The sequence below is a fragment of the Scyliorhinus torazame genome, chromosome 1 (assembly GCF_047496885.1).
Source record: "Scyliorhinus torazame isolate Kashiwa2021f chromosome 1, sScyTor2.1, whole genome shotgun sequence".
Lineage (NCBI taxonomy): Eukaryota > Metazoa > Chordata > Chondrichthyes > Carcharhiniformes > Scyliorhinidae > Scyliorhinus > Scyliorhinus torazame.
Window position 1 is genome coordinate 298,054,214 of NC_092707.1, and position 17,808 is coordinate 298,072,021.

The window sequence follows — 17,808 nt, forward strand, 5'->3', positions numbered from 1 at the left end:
AGCAGTAAATGGGAGAACGCGGTGATCCGCGTTTATCAAGACTGGAGTGCGGAGGTGGCGAGAAGGAGGGCGAGCTTTAATCGGGCCAAGGCGGTGCCTCATAAAAAGAAGATAAAATTTGGAATGCTGCAACCGGCAAGACTGTGGGTCACATATCGAGGGAGGCACCACTACTTTGAGACGGCGGATGAAGCGTGGACTTTTATTGTGGAAGAAAAACTGGAGTGAGCGGGTTATTAAAAAGAACGTTCGAACAAAGTGGTGGGGCGAATGTGGGGGGCAAAGAGGGGTTTTATGTACTACTCCTGCGATGTGGTAACTTTTCTCTCTCCCACAGGTGGTGATGGGGGGAGGAGGGGAGGTGGAGGAGATGGGGCGTTGGCCATTGGGGGCGGGGCCAAGGGAGAAGCGCGGGCTTGGTTCCCGCGCTATGATAATCATGGCGGGAATAGAGAAGCAGGAAGGAGGGGGCGTCGCACGGTGCGAGCCGAGGTCACGGGGGGAAGCCGAGGTCAGCCAGAGTTTGCTGACTTCTGGGAGCAACATGGGGGGAGTAATTACTCTAGCGGGGGATCTAGCGGGGGGGGGGGGGGGTGGGAGGGGGGAATTACTGGGTTGCTGCTGCTGGGGAGAGGGGGGAGCTGGTATGGGAGAGGATGGGCGGGGGGGCACCGCCTGGGGGAGATACAGCTGCGTGGGAACCGGGTGAGGAGCTGGAAAAAGGTGATGGCTAATCGACAAGGGGGGGGGGGGGGGGGGTAGGAAGCCCCCCAACTCGGCTGATCACGTGGAACGTGAGAGGGCTGAACGGGCCGATAAAGAGGGCACGGGTACTCGCACACCTTAAGAAACTTAAGGCAGATGTGGTTATGTTACAGGAAACGCACCTGAAACTGATAGACCAGGTTAGGCTACGCAAAGGATGGGTGGGGCAGGTGTTCCATTCGGGGCTAGATGCGAAAAACAGGGGGGTGGCTATATTAATGGGGAAGCGGGTAATGTTCGAGGCAAAGACTATAGTGGCGGATAACGGGGGCAGATACGTGATGGTGAGTGGCAAACTACAGGGGAAGACGGTGGTTTTGGTAAACGTATATGCCCCGAACTGGGATGATGCCAATTTTATGAGGCGGATGCTAGGACGCATTCCGGACCTAGAGATGGGAAAGCTGATAATGGGGGGAGATTTTAATACGGTGTTGGAACCAGGGCTGGATAGGTCGAAGTCCAGGACTGGAAGGAGGCCGGCAGCAGCCAAGGTACTTAAAGATTTTATGGAGCAGATGGGAGGCGTAGACCCGTGGAGATTTAGCAGACCTAGGAGTAAGGAGTTCTCGTTTTTCTCCTATGTCCATAAAGTCTACTCGCGAATAGACTTTTTTGTGCTGGGTAGGGCATTGATCCCGAAGGTGAGGGGAATGGAGTATACGGCTATAGCCATTTCGGATCACGCTCCACACTGGGTGGACTTGGAGATAGGGGAGGAAACAGGAGGGCGCCCACCCTGGAGAATGGACATGGGACTAATGGCAGATGAGGGGGTGTGTCTAAGGGTGAGGGGGTGCATTGAAAAGTACTTGGAACTCAATGATAATGGGGAGGTCCAGGTGGGAGTGGTCTGGGAGGCGTTGAAGGCGGTGGTTAGAGGGGAGCTGATATCAATAAGGGCACATAAAGGGAAGCAGGAGAGTAAGGAACGGGAGCGGTTGCTGCAAGAACTTTTGAGGGTGGACAGACAATATGCGGAAGCACCGGAGGAGGGACTGTACAGGGAAAGGCAAAGGCTACATGTAGAATTTGACTTGCTGACTACAGGCACTGCAGAGGCACAATGGAGGAAGGCACAAGGTGTACAGTACGAATATGGGGAGAAGGCGAGCAGGTTGCTGGCACACCAATTGAGGAAAAGGGGAGCAGCGAGGGAAATAGGGGGAGTGATGGATGAGGAAGGAGAGATGGAGCGGGGAGCGGAGAGAGTGAATGGAGTGTTCAAGACATTTTATAAAAAATTATATGAAGCTCAACCCCCGGATGGGAGGGAGAGAATGATGGGCTTCTTGGATCGGCTGGAATTTCCCAAGGTGGAAGAGCAGGAAAGGGTGGGACTGGGAGCACAGATCGAGGTAGAAGAAGTGGTGAAAGGAATTAGGAGCATGCAGGCGGGAAAGGCCCCGGGACCGGATGGATTCCCAGTCGAATTCTATAGAAAATATGTGGACTTGCTCGCCCCGGTACTGACGAGGACCTTTAATGAGGCAAAGGAAAGGGGACAACTGCCCCCGACTATGTCTGAAGCAACGATATCGCTTCTCTTAAAGAAGGAAAAGGACCCGCTACAATGCGGGTCCTATAGACCTATTTCCCTCCTAAATGTAGATGCCAAGGTCCTGGCCAAGGTAATGGCAATGAGAATAGAGGAATGTGCCCCGGGGGTGGTCCACGAGGACCAAACTGGGTTTGTGAAGGGGAGACAGCTGAACACGAATATACGGAGGTTGTTAGGGGTAATGATGATGGCCCCACCAGAGGGAGAAACGGAGATAGTAGTGGCGATGGATGCCGAGAAAGCATTTGATAGAGTGGAGTGGGATTATTTGTGGGAGGTGTTGAGGAGATTTGGTTTTGGAGAGGGGTATGTTAGATGGGTGCAGCTGTTGTATAGGGCCCCAGTGGCGAGCGTGGTCACGAATGGACGGGGATCTGCATATTTTCGGCTCCATAGAGGGACAAGGCAGGGATGCCCTCTGTCCCCATTATTGTTTGCACTGGCGATTGAGCCCCTGGCGATAGCGTTGGGGGGTTCCAAGAAGTGGAGGGGAGTACTTAGGGGAGGAGAAGAGCACCGGGTATCTTTGTATGCGGACGATTTGCTACTATACGTGGCGGACCCGGCGGAGGGGATGCCAGAAATAATGCGGATACTTGGGGAGTTTGGGGATTTTTCAGGGTATAAATTGAACATGGGGAAAAGTGAGTTGTTTGTGGTGCATCCAGGGGAGCAGAGTAGAGAAATAGAGGACCTACCGTTGAGGAAGGTAACAAGGGACTTTTGTTACCTGGGGATCCAGATAGCTAAGAATTGGGGCACATTGCATAGGTTAAATTTAACGCGGTTGGTGGAACAGATGCAGGAGGATTTCAAGAGATGGGATATGGTATCCCTGTCAATGGCAGGGAGGGTGCAGGCGGTTAAGATGGTGGTCCTCCCGAGATTCCTCTTTGTGTTTCAGTGCCTCCCGGTGGTGATCACGAAGGCTTTTTTTTAAAAAGGATTGAAAAGAGCATCATGGGTTTTGTGTGGGCCAGGAAGACCCCGAGAGTGAGGAAGGGATTCTTACAGCGTAGCAGGGATAGGGGGGGGGGCTGGCACTACCGAGCCTAAGTGAGTATTATTGGGCCGCTAATATTTCAATGGTGAGTAAGTGGATGGGAGAGGAGGAGGGAGCAGCGTGGAAGAGATTAGAGAGGGCGTCCTGTAGGGGGACTAGCCTACAGGCTATGGTGACAGCCCCATTGCCGTTCTCACTGAGGAACTACACCACAAGCCCGGTGGTGGTGGCTACACTGAAGATTTGGGGACAGTGGAGACGGCATAGGGGAAAGACTGGAGCCTTGGGGGGGTCCCCGATAAGAAACAACCATAGGTTTGCCCCGGGGGGAATGGATGGGGGATATGGAATGTGGCAAAGAGCAGGAATAACGCAACTGAAAGATCTGTTTGTGGATGGGAAGTTCGCGAGTCTGGGAGCGCTGACCGAGAAATATGGGTTGCACCAAGGGAATGCATTCAGGTATATGCAACTGAGGGCTTTTGCGAGGCAACAGGTGAGGGAATTCCCGCAGCTCCCGACACAAGAGGTGCAGGACAGAGTGATCTCAAAGACATGGGTGGGGGATGGTAAGGTGTCAGATATATATAGGGAAATGAGGGACGAAGGGGAGACTATGGTAGATGAACTAAAAGGGAAATGGGAAGAGGAGCTGGGGGAGGAGATCGAGGAGGGGCTGTGGGCAGATGCCCTAAGCAGGGTAAACTCGTCGTCCTCGTGTGCCAGGCTAAGCCTGATTCAGTTTAAGGTATTACACAGGGCACATATGACTGGAGCACGGCTCAGTAAATTTTTGGGGGTGGAGGATAGGTGTGCGAGGTGCTCGAGAAGCCCAGCGAATCATACCCATATGTTTTGGTCATGCCCGGCACTACAGAGGTTTTGGATGGGGGTGACAAAGGTGCTTTCAAAAGTAGTAGGAGTCCGGGTCGAACCAAGCTGGGGGTTGGCTATATTTGGGGTTGCACAAGAGCCGGGAGTGCAGGAGGCGAGAGAGGCCGATGTTTTGGCCTTTGCGTCCCTAGTAGCCCGGCGCAGGATATTGCTAATGTGGAAAGAAGACAAGCCCCCGGGGGTGGAGACCTGGATAAATGACATGGCAGGGTTTATAAAGCTAGAGCGGATTAAGTTTGTCCTAAGGGGGTCGGCTCAAGGGTTCACCAGGCGGTGGCAACCGTTCGTCGAATACCTCGCAGAAAGATAGACGGAATGGGAAAAAGAAGGCAGCAGCAGCAGCCCAGGATCGGGGGGGGGGGGGGGGGGGGGGGGGGGGGGGGGGAGAGGAACCAGAAGGACTCTCAGGGTTGTTAATATATACTGTATAGTATGTATAGGTCGTTGCTACAGATAATTATATATTGGACTGTTAAATTATATTTTTGGAGAGTGTTACTTGTGACAAGGCAGTTGCCAATTAGGGCTAGTTTTCCTTTTTGTTATTTATTATTTATTCATTTTTTGTTTATAAAATAGGTCATTGTTATTTGTGTTGTTATAATATTGTGTAAAGGATGCACAATGTACTGTGTTGGTTGACCAAAAATTTTCAATAAAATATTTAATTAAAAAAAAAACTATGAGATCCTGAATCAAACCTGTCTTATTACACAAGGACCAGATCTAGGGCCGCTTGTTCCCTCGTAGGTTCCATTACATACTGTTCTAGGAAACTATCGCGGATACATTCTATAAACTCTTCCTCAAGGCTGCCTTGACCGACCTGGTTAAACCAATCGAAAAGTAGATTAAAATCCCCCATGATAACTGCTGTACCATTTCTACATGCTTCAGTTATTTCTTTGTTTATTGCCTGCCCCACCATAATGTTACTATTTGGTGGCCTATAGACTACTCCTATCAGTGACTTTTTCGCCTTACCATTCCTGATTTCCACTCAAATGGATTCAACCTTATCCTCCATAGCACCGATGTCATCCCTTACTATTGCCCGGATGTCATCCTTAATTAACAGAGCTACACCACCTCCCTTACCATCTTAACACCTCGATCAGTAACCTCTCCTAAATTATATTTCCTCTTAACTTTTCTCCTAATTTTCCTTGTCGTTGAACCCATATCTTCATGTAACAACCTGCTGCGTCGCTTACCATTAACGTTTTTTACTTCCAATTTTATTCCTTTTAGTATTCCTGGTCGTATTCACTGAGCTCCCCTCAGTCACTGTATGTTATACTGTCGCCCTTTTTGATTTTTGACTATGGCTTCTCTGCCTTACACTTTCCCCATTACTGCCTTTTGTTTCTGTCCCTGTTTTACTACCTTTCAACTTCCTGCATCGGTTCCCATCCCCCTGCCACATTAGTTTAAACTCTGTCCAACAGCTCTAGCAAACACCTCCCCTAGGTGGGGTTATGGGGATAGGGTGGGGGATTTGGCCCAGGCAGGGTGCACTTCAGAGGGTCTTTGCAGCCTTGATGGGCCGAATGGAGCATAGGCCAGTCAGGCCAAATACCTGTTTCTGTACTGCAAATCTAATGCACATATCACAAAAGAGCAAAGGTTTTTCTCCCTGTGTAACCAAACTTGCTTATTGAGGGAAGTGAGAGACAGTATAAAAAGAAAATAATTATGCAAAAGCAAAGATCAGTAGAGATCCCACGGATTGGGAGAAGTAAAGACAGCAAAGGGATACTAATCAAGAGGCAAAAGCTGCAAAAAAGGAAGAACAACAAAAGCTTGCAAAGTGCATCAAGGACAACTCTAAAGGTTTTGTATTGAAAGATAGAGTAGCAGCTCAGGGTAATGTGGTCCCATTAATGGGAGGTGCACATAATATTGTAATTTAAAATAAGCAAATGGCAGACTTACTAAATAGTCACTTTGTACCAGTCTTCACAATAGAAGGATAAACCATCAGAGAGATACAAGGCAAACTAGATGTAAATTAAAGGAAAGAACTAATTCAATTAAATACAAGGGGGAAAAGAACAAGGCAAGAGATCAACTAATGAGATTAAAGGTAAAACAAATCTCCCAGACCACCCCGTAGTTTTTAAATGAAGTAGGTGAGAAAATTCTCTCTGAATTCAAAAATTTCCCCCTTGGATTACAAAATTGCCAAATTCACGATTAGTTGAGGAAAGTGGAAATAAACGAAGAAATAATAGGACTATTAGTCAGTTGTGAGAAAGTTACTATATTGTTAGAAACAGAGTGACTGAGCATTTGAACAAATATAAACTCATCAGAAAGGAACAGCATGAATTTGCAAAGGTTCATTTACATCTAACAATAGAAGATTTTATTTATATGGATTTCCAGAAATCACGTGGTATAGTTATACATAAGAGACTGATAATAAACATGAGAGCATTTGGAATAAAAGGCATCCTACTGGCTTGGATCAGGAATTAGTTAAGAGATAGAAGGCAGAGAGTACAGACAATGGGTAGGTATTCAATGTAGCATAATGTGACTAGTAGTGCCCCCCCCCCAAAAAAAAAAGTCTGTTCCAGTGCCTCAGCTTTTCCCGATATTTAATGACTTGATGAAAGAATATGATCCAAGTTCTCTGGCAACAATAAGCTGGATGGCACATTAAAAAAAATATATATATATTTATATATAGGAGTAGAAAAATGCAAAGGGATAAACTCCTGGTAGATTAGTAAATTCCATCTACCAACATTTTGCCCAACTAGGGACCCACTCTGGACCCAAGAAAGATCAGAATATTATCTGAATGGCAAGAAGTTGGGATAAACAGAGAGATTCAGACATACCCTTACTGTTTAAGAAGGGTAGCAAGGATAATCCCGGGAACTACAGGCCGGTGAGCCTTACTTCAGTGGTAGGGAAATTACTGGAGAGAATTCTTCGAGACAGGATCTACTCCCATTTGGAAGCAAATGGACGTATTAGTGAGAGGCAGCACGGTTTTGTGAAGGGGAGGTCATGTCTCACTAACTTGATAGAGTTTTTCGAGGAGGTCACTAAGATGATTGATGCAGGTAGGGCAGTAGATGTTGTCTATATGGACTTCAGTAAGGCCTTTGACAAGGTCCCTCATGGTAGACTAGTACAAAAGGTGAAGTCACACGGGATCAGGGGTGAGCTGGCAAGGTAGATACAGAACTGGCTAGGCCATAGAAGGCAGAGAGTAGCAATGGAGGGATGCTTTTCTAATTGGAGGGCTGTGACCAGTGGTGTTCCACAGGGATCAGTGCTGGGACCTTTGCTCTTTGTAGTATATATAAATGATTTGGAGGAAAATGTAACTGGTCTGATTAGTAAGTTTGCAGACGACACAAAGGTTGGTGGAATTGCGGATAGCGATGAGGATGGTCGGAGGATACAGCAGGATTTAGATTGTCTGGAGACTTGGGCGGAGAGATGGCAGATGGAGTTTAATCCGGACAAATGTGAGGTAATGCATTTTGGAAGGTCTAATGCAGGTAGGGAATATACAGTGAATGGTAGAACCCTCAAGAGTATTGAAAGTCAAAGAGATCTAGGAGTACAGGTCCACAGGTCATTAAAAGGGGCAACACAGGTGGAGAAGGTAGTCAAGAAGGCATACGGCATGCTTGCCTTCATTGGCCGGGGCATTTAGTATAAGAATTGGCAAGTCATGTTGCAGCTGTATAGAACCTTAGTTAGGCCACACTTGGGAGTATAGTGTTCAATTCTGGTCGCCACACTACCAGAAGGATGTGGAGGCTTTAGAGAGGGTGCAGAAGAGATTTACCAGAATGTTGCCTGGTATGGAGGGCATTAGCTATGAGGAGCGATTGAATAAACTCTGTTTGTTCTCACTGGAACGAAGGAGGTTGAGGGGCGACCTGATAGAGGTATACAAAATTATGAGGGGCATAGACAGAGTGGATAGTGAGAGGCTTTTCCCCAGGGTAGAGGGGTCAATTACTAGGGGGCATAGGTTTAAGGTGAGAGGGGCAAGGTTTAGAGTAGATGTACGAGGCAAGTTTTTACGCAGAGGGTAGTGGGTGCCTGGAACTCGCTACCGGAGGAGGTAGTGGAAGCAGGGACGATAGGGACATTTAAGGGGCATCTTGACAAATATATGAATAGGATGGGAATAGAAGGATACGGACCCAGGAAGTGTAGAAGATTGTAGTTTAGTCGGGCAGCATGGTCGGCACGGGCTTGGAGGGCCGAAGGGCCTGTTCCTGTGCTGTACATTTCTTTGTTCTTTGTACAAGTACAGGTATTTGTAAAAGCTGGTGGACAGGAACAAATACTTTAAAAGATTGTGGAATATTGGCCTCATCTCAAGAGGTCTCGAACGGAAACAAGAAGCTTAGTTACAGCCATATGGAGTTCAGGTCAGACACCATTTGGAGGACCACATTCAGTTCTGGCCATCACATCTCTAGAAAGATATGCCAGCCTTGGAGGGGTACAACACAGATTCAATGCACCTAGTAAAAGTTTAAGATTAGGAGGGTCCATAAACCTGGATTAGAACAGATTATCGGGTGATCTAACTGAGATGCTCAAAATAATTGAAGTAGAATGGGGAACAGTTTTGAATTTGGAAAAGTATAACCTTAAGACTAGAGCCAGGTTGTTCAGGTTAATGTCAGAAACCACTTCAAAAGACAGAATCTGGAATACTGTCGCCCAAAATGCTGTTGAGGCTAGGTCAATTGAAATTTTCAAAACCAATGTCGATAGATTTTTGTTATGCACGAGGACCATGGTATGCTGCTCAGCTGTGATCTAATTAAATGAAGGGGCAGTCTTGAAAGGTTGAGTGACCTGCCACTGTTCCAATATTCCCAATCTCAAAACATTTGCAAGTCGCTTCCTGAGAAAGTGAAAAATCAACGTCAAAGTTAACCCAAATTGAAATCTCATGCTGGTCCCAAAGGTTAGTATGGACTAATACAAGAGGAAGGTAACCAACATATTCAATTTTCCAATACTTTTTTATTCATTCAAAGAATGCGGGCTTCACTGGCTAAGCCACCATTCATTGCCTATCCTTAATTGCCTTCAAGAAGGATAATTATAGATGTTGTACAGATCCAGTTTTCCAAATAATTATTGAAATCGAATATACTTCTGTGCAGAAAAACGTTGTCCAAATTACTTATTAGAATGCTGTATTTCATGATTCAATGTTCTCAGTGAAATTAAGCATTGGAAATCACAGGATAAGAAATTCCCACCAAGTATTTACAAAATATTGCTATTATTATGCTTCGGATAGTTTCTTCTACATGATACTGTGTTCATTTTAAAATCCTTTTACCAATTGTACAAACATAAAATTTGCAGTGATTCTTACCCTGTTCATACCACACTCCTGGGAAGGAAACCGCCACATCCGAAAAATTCAGACCACGGTCACCAGTGAATCGTGTGCGTATTTTAGAGTACGCACCACCTGGACAGGCTTCACATAATACCCAAGAGAGTGATTTGTACAGAATGTGATCAGTTTATTTGAAATGCCATCCAGTTTCACTTCTCGTGCAAGTGAAATTAAACAGTCAGAGCAACATAAGCAAGCACAGATATTCTGTCCTGTAGAAATAAACACAAGTTTCATATTAATCTTTTGGACCACTTGTCAGCTGTGGTGCAGTTGATGACTCTCACCTCTGCATTAGAAGATTGCGGGTTTCATAAGCTGTAATGCCAAAGGGGCAGATGTGATGTATCCCTCCAAATGTGCATCCCCAAATCAAGTAACTGGCTATCTCATTACACCATAAACTTGTGTTTGAATGTACACATATACTAAGTGTTTTTTTCAGTCCACCACTTTCTTCAAAGGACTTTTATGAAGTCAGATGTTTGACACTGGCAGAAGTCCATGCCCATTTTTAAATCAATGAAACTACTGCAAAATGCAATTGTGCAGAAGAGGAGAGACCCTCTCCTCAAAAGAACAGATGCTGGAGGGTTGGAGGAGTGCCTGTCCCCAGCGGAGGGTGTACATCTCCAGATTTTATTAGTCAGTTGACCCTTAGTCAACCATCAATAGTGCCCTGAGGTATGGTAGATTTGCCTGGTTCAGGTATAGAAATAACCAAGCTTGCCATAGAAATCCCACCGCCAGATGTTTCATTTTGTGTCCACCTTACTTCCAAAAGAGGATTGTTATTAGCTTTGATAGACAAATGACATGTTTATATTTCACTTCATGGACAGCAAATAGCTGGAGCTTAGGAGTATCATCTTTGACCAACATGAAACATTTAAGTACATTACTACTCTGGTCACACAAGGAAACGTCACACTAGTAAACAACATTCCCATCAATTAGAAGAGCACAGTTTCAGCAGAAGTTTGTTATTCTGAAAATCTATTATGTCAGACATTGCGCTCTGGATGTGTCGGCCCTTGTCCTCGGACTTAGCCTGGCAACACCTTCCAGCAGACGTCATTCCAAGATTCAACATTTCCTCATCAGTTATACATGGATATTTGAATTTCTTCATTGTAGCAGATTTACAAAGATCAGCTTATGTTGTGTCAATCACTTTGACAGTGCAGACATTAGTTTCAGTGCCACACTGCATACTTACACATTGGCTACACAAAACAGATCATCATGGAAGGGACTAAAATACAAAAGGTTCTTCAAAGATTTCTAAATTATAACGGAATGATTGGACAATTAGTATATGCCTCAAGCTAATCCTGCATTTTGACCATGCCAAATCATTGGAAAGATAAGAAAAGCAAAAATGACCTTCTCAATGGTGTTTCTAAGAACTCTATTAAAGCTGAAATTGACATCCATCAGGGTTTCAATTCCAAAATGAATTAACAATTGGAACAGATGTACTCTGAATCTGCCCATCAGTCTCCTCCTACAGCATGCAGAAAATATCGCAAAAGGAACATTCCCACTATTTCAATTGGTAGCATTTTTGTTCACTCAAGGCATGAGCACAAAAAAATACTCCCATGTAGTACTTGAGGAGGGAGTGCTGCACTGCCCAAGCTTTTGGACAAAACTTAAGGCCCCATTTTCCTGCTTAAGTAGATGCAAAAGATCCCATGGCACCATTTCAAAGACGCGGGAAGTTATCTTCAACGTCCCAGTCAATATTTGTCAAAAAGTGATTGATTATCTGGCTATCACATTGCTGTTTGTGGGAGCTTGTTGAATGCAAATTAGCTGCAGTGTTTCCTAAATTACAACAGTACCGGCACATTAAATACACTTCATTGGCTGTAAATCATTTTGGGGGGAGCTATGGTTGTCAACAGCAATATAAATGAAGTCTTTCATAACTACCAGTTAGCCCAATAGTCAAGGTTGCATGTAGAATGTAACAGATCACACATCTGCTGGCAATGTAAAATCTTCAAAAAGCCTGACAATACTTTCAGAAATGCCCGTACGGGCATTCGGAGGGGTGGGAGAGACCTAATGCTACTGGCAAAGTGTCATACTTCTACAGGCGCACTGCCCAATCTTCTGCCCATTAATGCCAATGGATACAAAATCACATAGAACATGACAGTGAACACCATGCCTTGATTTATGTAAGAGCAATGGATTAAATGATGCCATCAAATCATTTATCCATCCCTTTAAAATTATTTGCAGTTATACCACATATCACAGAAAAATCCCATCGTTTTCAGCTTCTATGCACCTAACAGTAAGCACTAGGCCCAAAGCCCTATATGAAAATTCAAAGCAGACAATCTGCAATCATGAAAAAAAGCCACAAGTCCTACATAATGCCAAGGAGAGCAGAATCCAGCTTGTTCCTTCCTGATTTTCTGCGAGCCCCAAAATGACCAACTTAAGAATCATTATCATATTAAATTTCTCAAACTGTGCTCACGAGAATCACTTTTTCTATGGATTCAAACCAAAACTGAGGGTACACAAATGAAACAGAATCATGTTCATTATCCTCAGAAAGGCAACTCCAAGTCAATTCAATAGTTCTTGGCACAGATCACAAAAATCATTATAAGCCTCCCACCCTCGCCTGGAATAATAACTAAATAAGTTCATGCCTGCTGCCCTACCACAAGCTAGGTAGCAGTGCAAAATTCACTTCCTGCCTTTAAAGTGGCTCGCTAAGGTTGTCTATCCATGCATCTTGCTCCACCAGTTTTTCTCTTTTTCCAACCTCCATGAGATAGCAACTTAAGTGTCCTTCCAGACCATGTGGATGCCCATATGGGCAAGCTTGGTCCTAGTTGAGGAACCCTGTTGATCATAATCGATATGGCTTGTGTAAGAAGCAACTTCCTTGATTTAGGGAGGAAAATGTTTGACAAGATTAGATTCCTGTTATGAAGTTTTGAAATATCTTCAACATTCTAGTTATTTTATCCCTGAAAAAAATCCCTACGCTTATTAAACATTGACTCGAAGTGTATAAAATACTTGCCACACATGTTCGTTTAATTTTGCTAATACTTTGGCAAATGTACCGTAAGTCACTGCAGGATCTTCCCTTCAAAGTAAATTTCTATTTACACTGAACCGAGAACGTTCCAGACCCATTAATCGTGTCTCCTTCAGTTTATGAGACTCATTGTGAGCCAGCATCGGTGATGCGTCCAATATTTCCTCCTCCTCGAAGAAATTAATTGATTTGGGTTTTTTTTAAATATAAAAACACCCGCTCAAGCTTCGAATAAAAATGGCAAAAGGAAAGAAAAAGCTCTCTTGAAGACAAGTGGAAAACTTGGCTGCATGGCTGTGCTGCAGCGTGAATGTCGCTTCAAGGGAAGGATGGCAGGAAGCGCATTCCCCGGGCGAGCTCCAGCCCCCTGGGCGGGCGGGCGTCAAATGAGTGGAGTGGGGCCCAGGGCCGCACACGCCAACAGAAATGCGTACTGCAGGCCCTGTGGAAGAGGCGCCTCCGGGAGAGGTCACCGGCAGCCGGCCTCTCCCATCCCGGGGACCGGCCGCCGTTTACTTATCGAACGGGACACGGACTCGGCGGAATTTCCGTTACCGGGGGGGGGGGGGGGGGGGGCGAGAGAAGCGGGCGGGGTTTCTAACCCACCCCACCAGCCACACAAAAAAAACACATTTCACCCGAGTAACCGACGATCTCCGCCGGGGCGGCCGCGTTGACCCTGTGACTCCAGGCCCCGGTTTAGGGGCCTGGTTGCCCTGGTTATTTTTCCGCTGTAATGACACGCTGAAGAGGCCTGTCCGTGCCCGAGGCCCGGTCCCCTCCCTCCCTCCCCACCCGCCCCCTCACTCCCTACCCGCCCGTTACTCTCCCGAGGCCCCGCTCCCAACCGCCTGCGTCGCTGAGAAACCTCAACCACCACCCCCCCCCCCCCCCCCCCCCCCGGCAAGCCAAAAAAAAAACAGCCGCGGCTCATACAGACCTCGTTATTAAAGGCTTTGACGGCCTCCATGGCTCAGCGCCTCCGCTGCTTTTCTTCGGATGTTGAGGGTGGTTAGATGCCGCTGGCGGGAGTCGAGGCGGTGGAGCTGAGGCTCGGCGGGGAGTTAGGAACGGCCGCGCTTCACTCTCATCTCACCGCGGTGCAGGAGGAAGGCAATATGGCGGCGGGCGCAGAGAGTGGGTCTGGAGCGGACAATCGCAGCGGCTCTGCAGAGGGTGGGGGAGGGAGGGACAGCGAGCTCACTCAGCCAGAGACACCTAGGGGCCAGAGGGCGCAACAACAGCACAACACACCGCCGCCTCCACAGCAACACCCAGATGACTTTCCCCTTCAAGAGGGGAGGAGAGAACTGACTGGTGGTGATTTAACCTGAGAATCGCCACACTTCGGGCGAGGGGCCAGCTTCAGAAGGCGGAGCCTTCGTGACACAATTTTAGTCGCCTGCTTCCCCCTCACGTATATTTTTTTAGCCCACTAAAAATACACAAATTAGACACAGTATCTGCAATTGACTGCAATGTATCACTCACAATTCAGTGTTCGCAAAATCACTTCTGCAAGGAACCAGCACAGTATCTCTTGTGGGGAAATTTAGAAGCCAAGATGTTCGTAAGATAAAATAATAATCTTTATTATTTTCATAATAATCTTTATTATTGTCACAAGTAGGCTTACATTAGGGGCTGGTTTAGCACAGGGCTAAATCGCTGGCTTTTAAAGCAGACCCAGGCAGGCCAGCAGCGCAGTTCAATTCCCGTACCAGCCTCCCCAAACAGGTGCCGGAATGTGGCGACTAGGGGCTTTTCACAGTAACTTCATTTGAAGCCTACTTGTGACAATAAGCGATTTTCATTTCATTTTTCATTTCATTTCACATGAACACTGTAATGACGTTACTGTGAAAATTCCATCGTTGCCACACTCCAGCACCTGTTCAGGTACAGTATGTACTTTTACAACGCGCCACAGCAAAAAAAACGCACCGACCTCCTCAGAAGACAAACATGGGACACAACCAACAGAATACCCTTCGTCGTCCAGTACTTTCCCGGAGCGGAGAAACTACGACATCTTCTTCACAGCCTTCAACACATCATCGATGAAGATGAACATCTTGCCAAGGTCATCCCCACACCCCCACTACTTGCCTTCAAACAACCGCGCAACCTCAAACAAACCATTGTTTGCAGCAAACTACCCAGCCTTCAGAACAGTGACCACGACACCACACAACCCTGCCATGGCAATCTCTGCAAGACGTGCCAGATCATCGACATGGATACCACCATTACACGTGAGAACACCACCCACCAGGTACGCGGTACATACTCGTGCGACTCGGCCAACGTTGTCTACCTCATACGCTGCAGGAAAGGATGTCCCGAAGCGTGGTACATTGGCGAGACCATGCAGACGCTGCGACAACGAATGAACGGACATCGTGCGACAATCACCAGGCAGGAATGTTCCCTTCCAGTCGGGGAACACTTCAGCAGTCAAGGGCATTCAGCCTCTGATCTCCGGGTAAGCGTTCTCCAAGGTGGCCTTCGGGACGCGCGACAACGCAGAATCGCCGAGCAGAAGCTGAGAGCCAAGTTCCGCACACATGAGTGCGGCCTCAACCGGGACCTGGGATTTATGTCGCATTACATTCACCCCCCACCATCTGGCCTGCGAAATCCTACCAACTGTCCTGGCTTGACACAATTCACACCTCTTTAACCTGGGGTTACCCCATCTCTGGATCTGTGAAGATTTAATCACCTGCTAATGCTCGCTTTCCAAGCATTGTCTGGCATCTTTGAATCTATATATATGTTTCTGGAACATACCTCTTCATTCACCTGAGGAAGGAGCAGCGCTCCAAAAGCTAGTGACATCGAAACAAACCTGTTGGACTTTAACCTGGTGTTGTAAAACTTCTTACTGTGCTCACCCCAGTCCAACGCCCGCATCTCCACATCATGTTCAGGTACAGAGAGAATTCAGAATGACCAATTGACCTAACAAGCAAACACATCTTTCCGGACTTGTGGGAGGGAACTCCCGGAGGAAACCCACACAGACACTGGGAGAACATGTAGACTCCGCACAGACGGTGACCCAAGCAGGAATCGATCCTGAAACCCTGGTGCTCTGAAGCAACAGTGCTGACCACTGTGCCAACATGCCACCCAAATAACGTGTGAGACACACCATAACTTAAATTAAAGCAGATTCTAACTGCAACCCTCCCCGCCCCAATCCTGCGAGGCGTATGAAAAGAATACCCATCTAAAAATGTGTTTACGTCTATAATTTGCGAATGTTAAAAAGTTTGCATCAACTAAAAATATGGTTTGCAATTATAATTGGTATGGCACTCACTCCTTTTAGTCTAATATTATCTGTTGACATGCCAGTCTTAAAGTTCGCAAAACAGCTACCACTCCTAACGGGGAGCTGCAGCACGAGGCGGCCATGTTCCAGACTTTGAGAAAGTCTGGGTAAAAGACAGGCAGTGCCTGCAGAGGGTAACGAAGACCCTGCAGATCAATGAACAGGAGCTGCACATCATAATTCAGGCCGTGCACCTGATGGAAGAAATGCGTCGCTAGGGCACACCATCGTGGAGGGGGCTCAATGTAAAGGTACCGCAGCAGGGCCTGAAGGCAGAAGGTCACCAACCACCTGGGTGTGAAGACACACCAGCACCTGGCTGCCCTTCCTAAGCGGGAGACTCAGAACCTCAGCAGCGACCCAGTGCAGTCTCTTGTCCAAGAAGAACTCTACCAGCATTCTCTAGAGCTTTGTGACAAAGTCAGGGGGAAGGGTCAAAGTGAACAGCTAGTACCACAACATGGAAGCTGTCAGCTGGTTTATGATGAGAACTCGACCTGAGCAGTCCTGACCAGTATCTCAAGCGAGCGGTGACCTTGGCCTCCAGCTCCTGCCAGTTAGCCAGCTAGGATTCCTCAGCTGGGCAAAGATGGACTCCCAAGTAGAGGAGGCTGGTCCTGCTTCAGGTGAAAGGCCTGAGCTCCTCTGGGACGGGGTCCATATGCCACAGACCAACCAGGAGTCCGGAACACTTGGCCCAGTTGATTCTGGCAGAGAACGCAGCGGAGTACACAGCCTGGCACTCTTGCATCCTCGCAGGGCAGCAGGATCGGTGAACATGAGGAGCTCATCATCAACGTAAGCCGAGAGGTCCACCACAATGCCTGGCCTGCACAGACGCAGTCCCGACAGCTTCCTTCGCAGGAGGTGCAGGAATGGCTCCACGCAAATAGAATAGAGTTGGCCCTGACTCACTTACAGCAAAGGGTCGCCGTAAAGGACCTGTTAACCTTAACAAGACACTCTGCGGCAGTGTACAGAAGTCGTATCCGGGCAACAAAATGCGACCCGAACACTATTGCTTGCAGAGTCTCAAATAAATATTTGTGATCTACTCTGTCGAACGCCTTCTCCTGATCAAGGGACAGGAAGGCCCTCGACTAACCGGCCTGCCCTCTGGGAATGATGGACCAGGTCCCGGACCAGATGGATATTATCATGGATTCTGCAGCCCGGGATCCAGGCCTCACAAAGGTAAAGATGCTGGAGTCAGGATGGAGAGTCCGCTAGACATCCACCAAGTCAAATAACCCGACCAGGTTCCTTAACTTCAGCACCACACGAGAACCACAGGGTACCGAGGCAGTCCTTTGTCCCGAGGGTGCAATTAAAATCATCCCCAGGACGATGCACTCTCCCGCGGCGATGGTGCCAAGATGAGTGGACACTTGCTCAAAGAAAGTCGTCTACTGCCGGCCAGCCTGGGGAGCGTAGATGTTCACAAAGTGAAGTACCTCACCCCCCTCGCGGACAGTCAGGTGCAGCAGCCAGCTTGGCACTGGCTCCTTGACCCCCAAGATCTCCGGGGTCAACAAGATAGCCATCCTGCCTGAACATGAGGTCAGGTGACTCATGTAGACCACCCCCTCGCCACTCCAGGAGCCATGTGGCTTTGTCTCCCGGAACGGTGTGGATTTCTTGCAGGAAGCATGCCACATACTTCCTGTCCCGGAGGACCGAGAAGTTCTGGAACCTGCGGAGCACGCCCCTGCTGCCGTTGATATTGAGGTTGGCTGTGGTCACCTCCACGTCAGTAGCAAAGTTCTAC

The 17,808-nt window shown here is 47.4% G+C and overlaps 1 protein-coding gene across 1 annotated transcript in view; it reads right to left on the reverse strand.

Annotated features, from left to right (window-relative positions):
* tiam2a (TIAM Rac1 associated GEF 2a) overlaps positions 1-13,863 on the reverse strand; it is a 214,871-nt gene extending 201,008 nt beyond the window's left edge. The window contains 1 exon segment of the mRNA XM_072507711.1: positions 13,641-13,863. Coding sequence (XP_072363812.1) covers positions 13,641-13,670 — 30 coding nt within the window. The 5' untranslated portion in view covers positions 13,671-13,863.
* Positions 13,864-17,808: the final 3,945 nt, after the last annotated feature.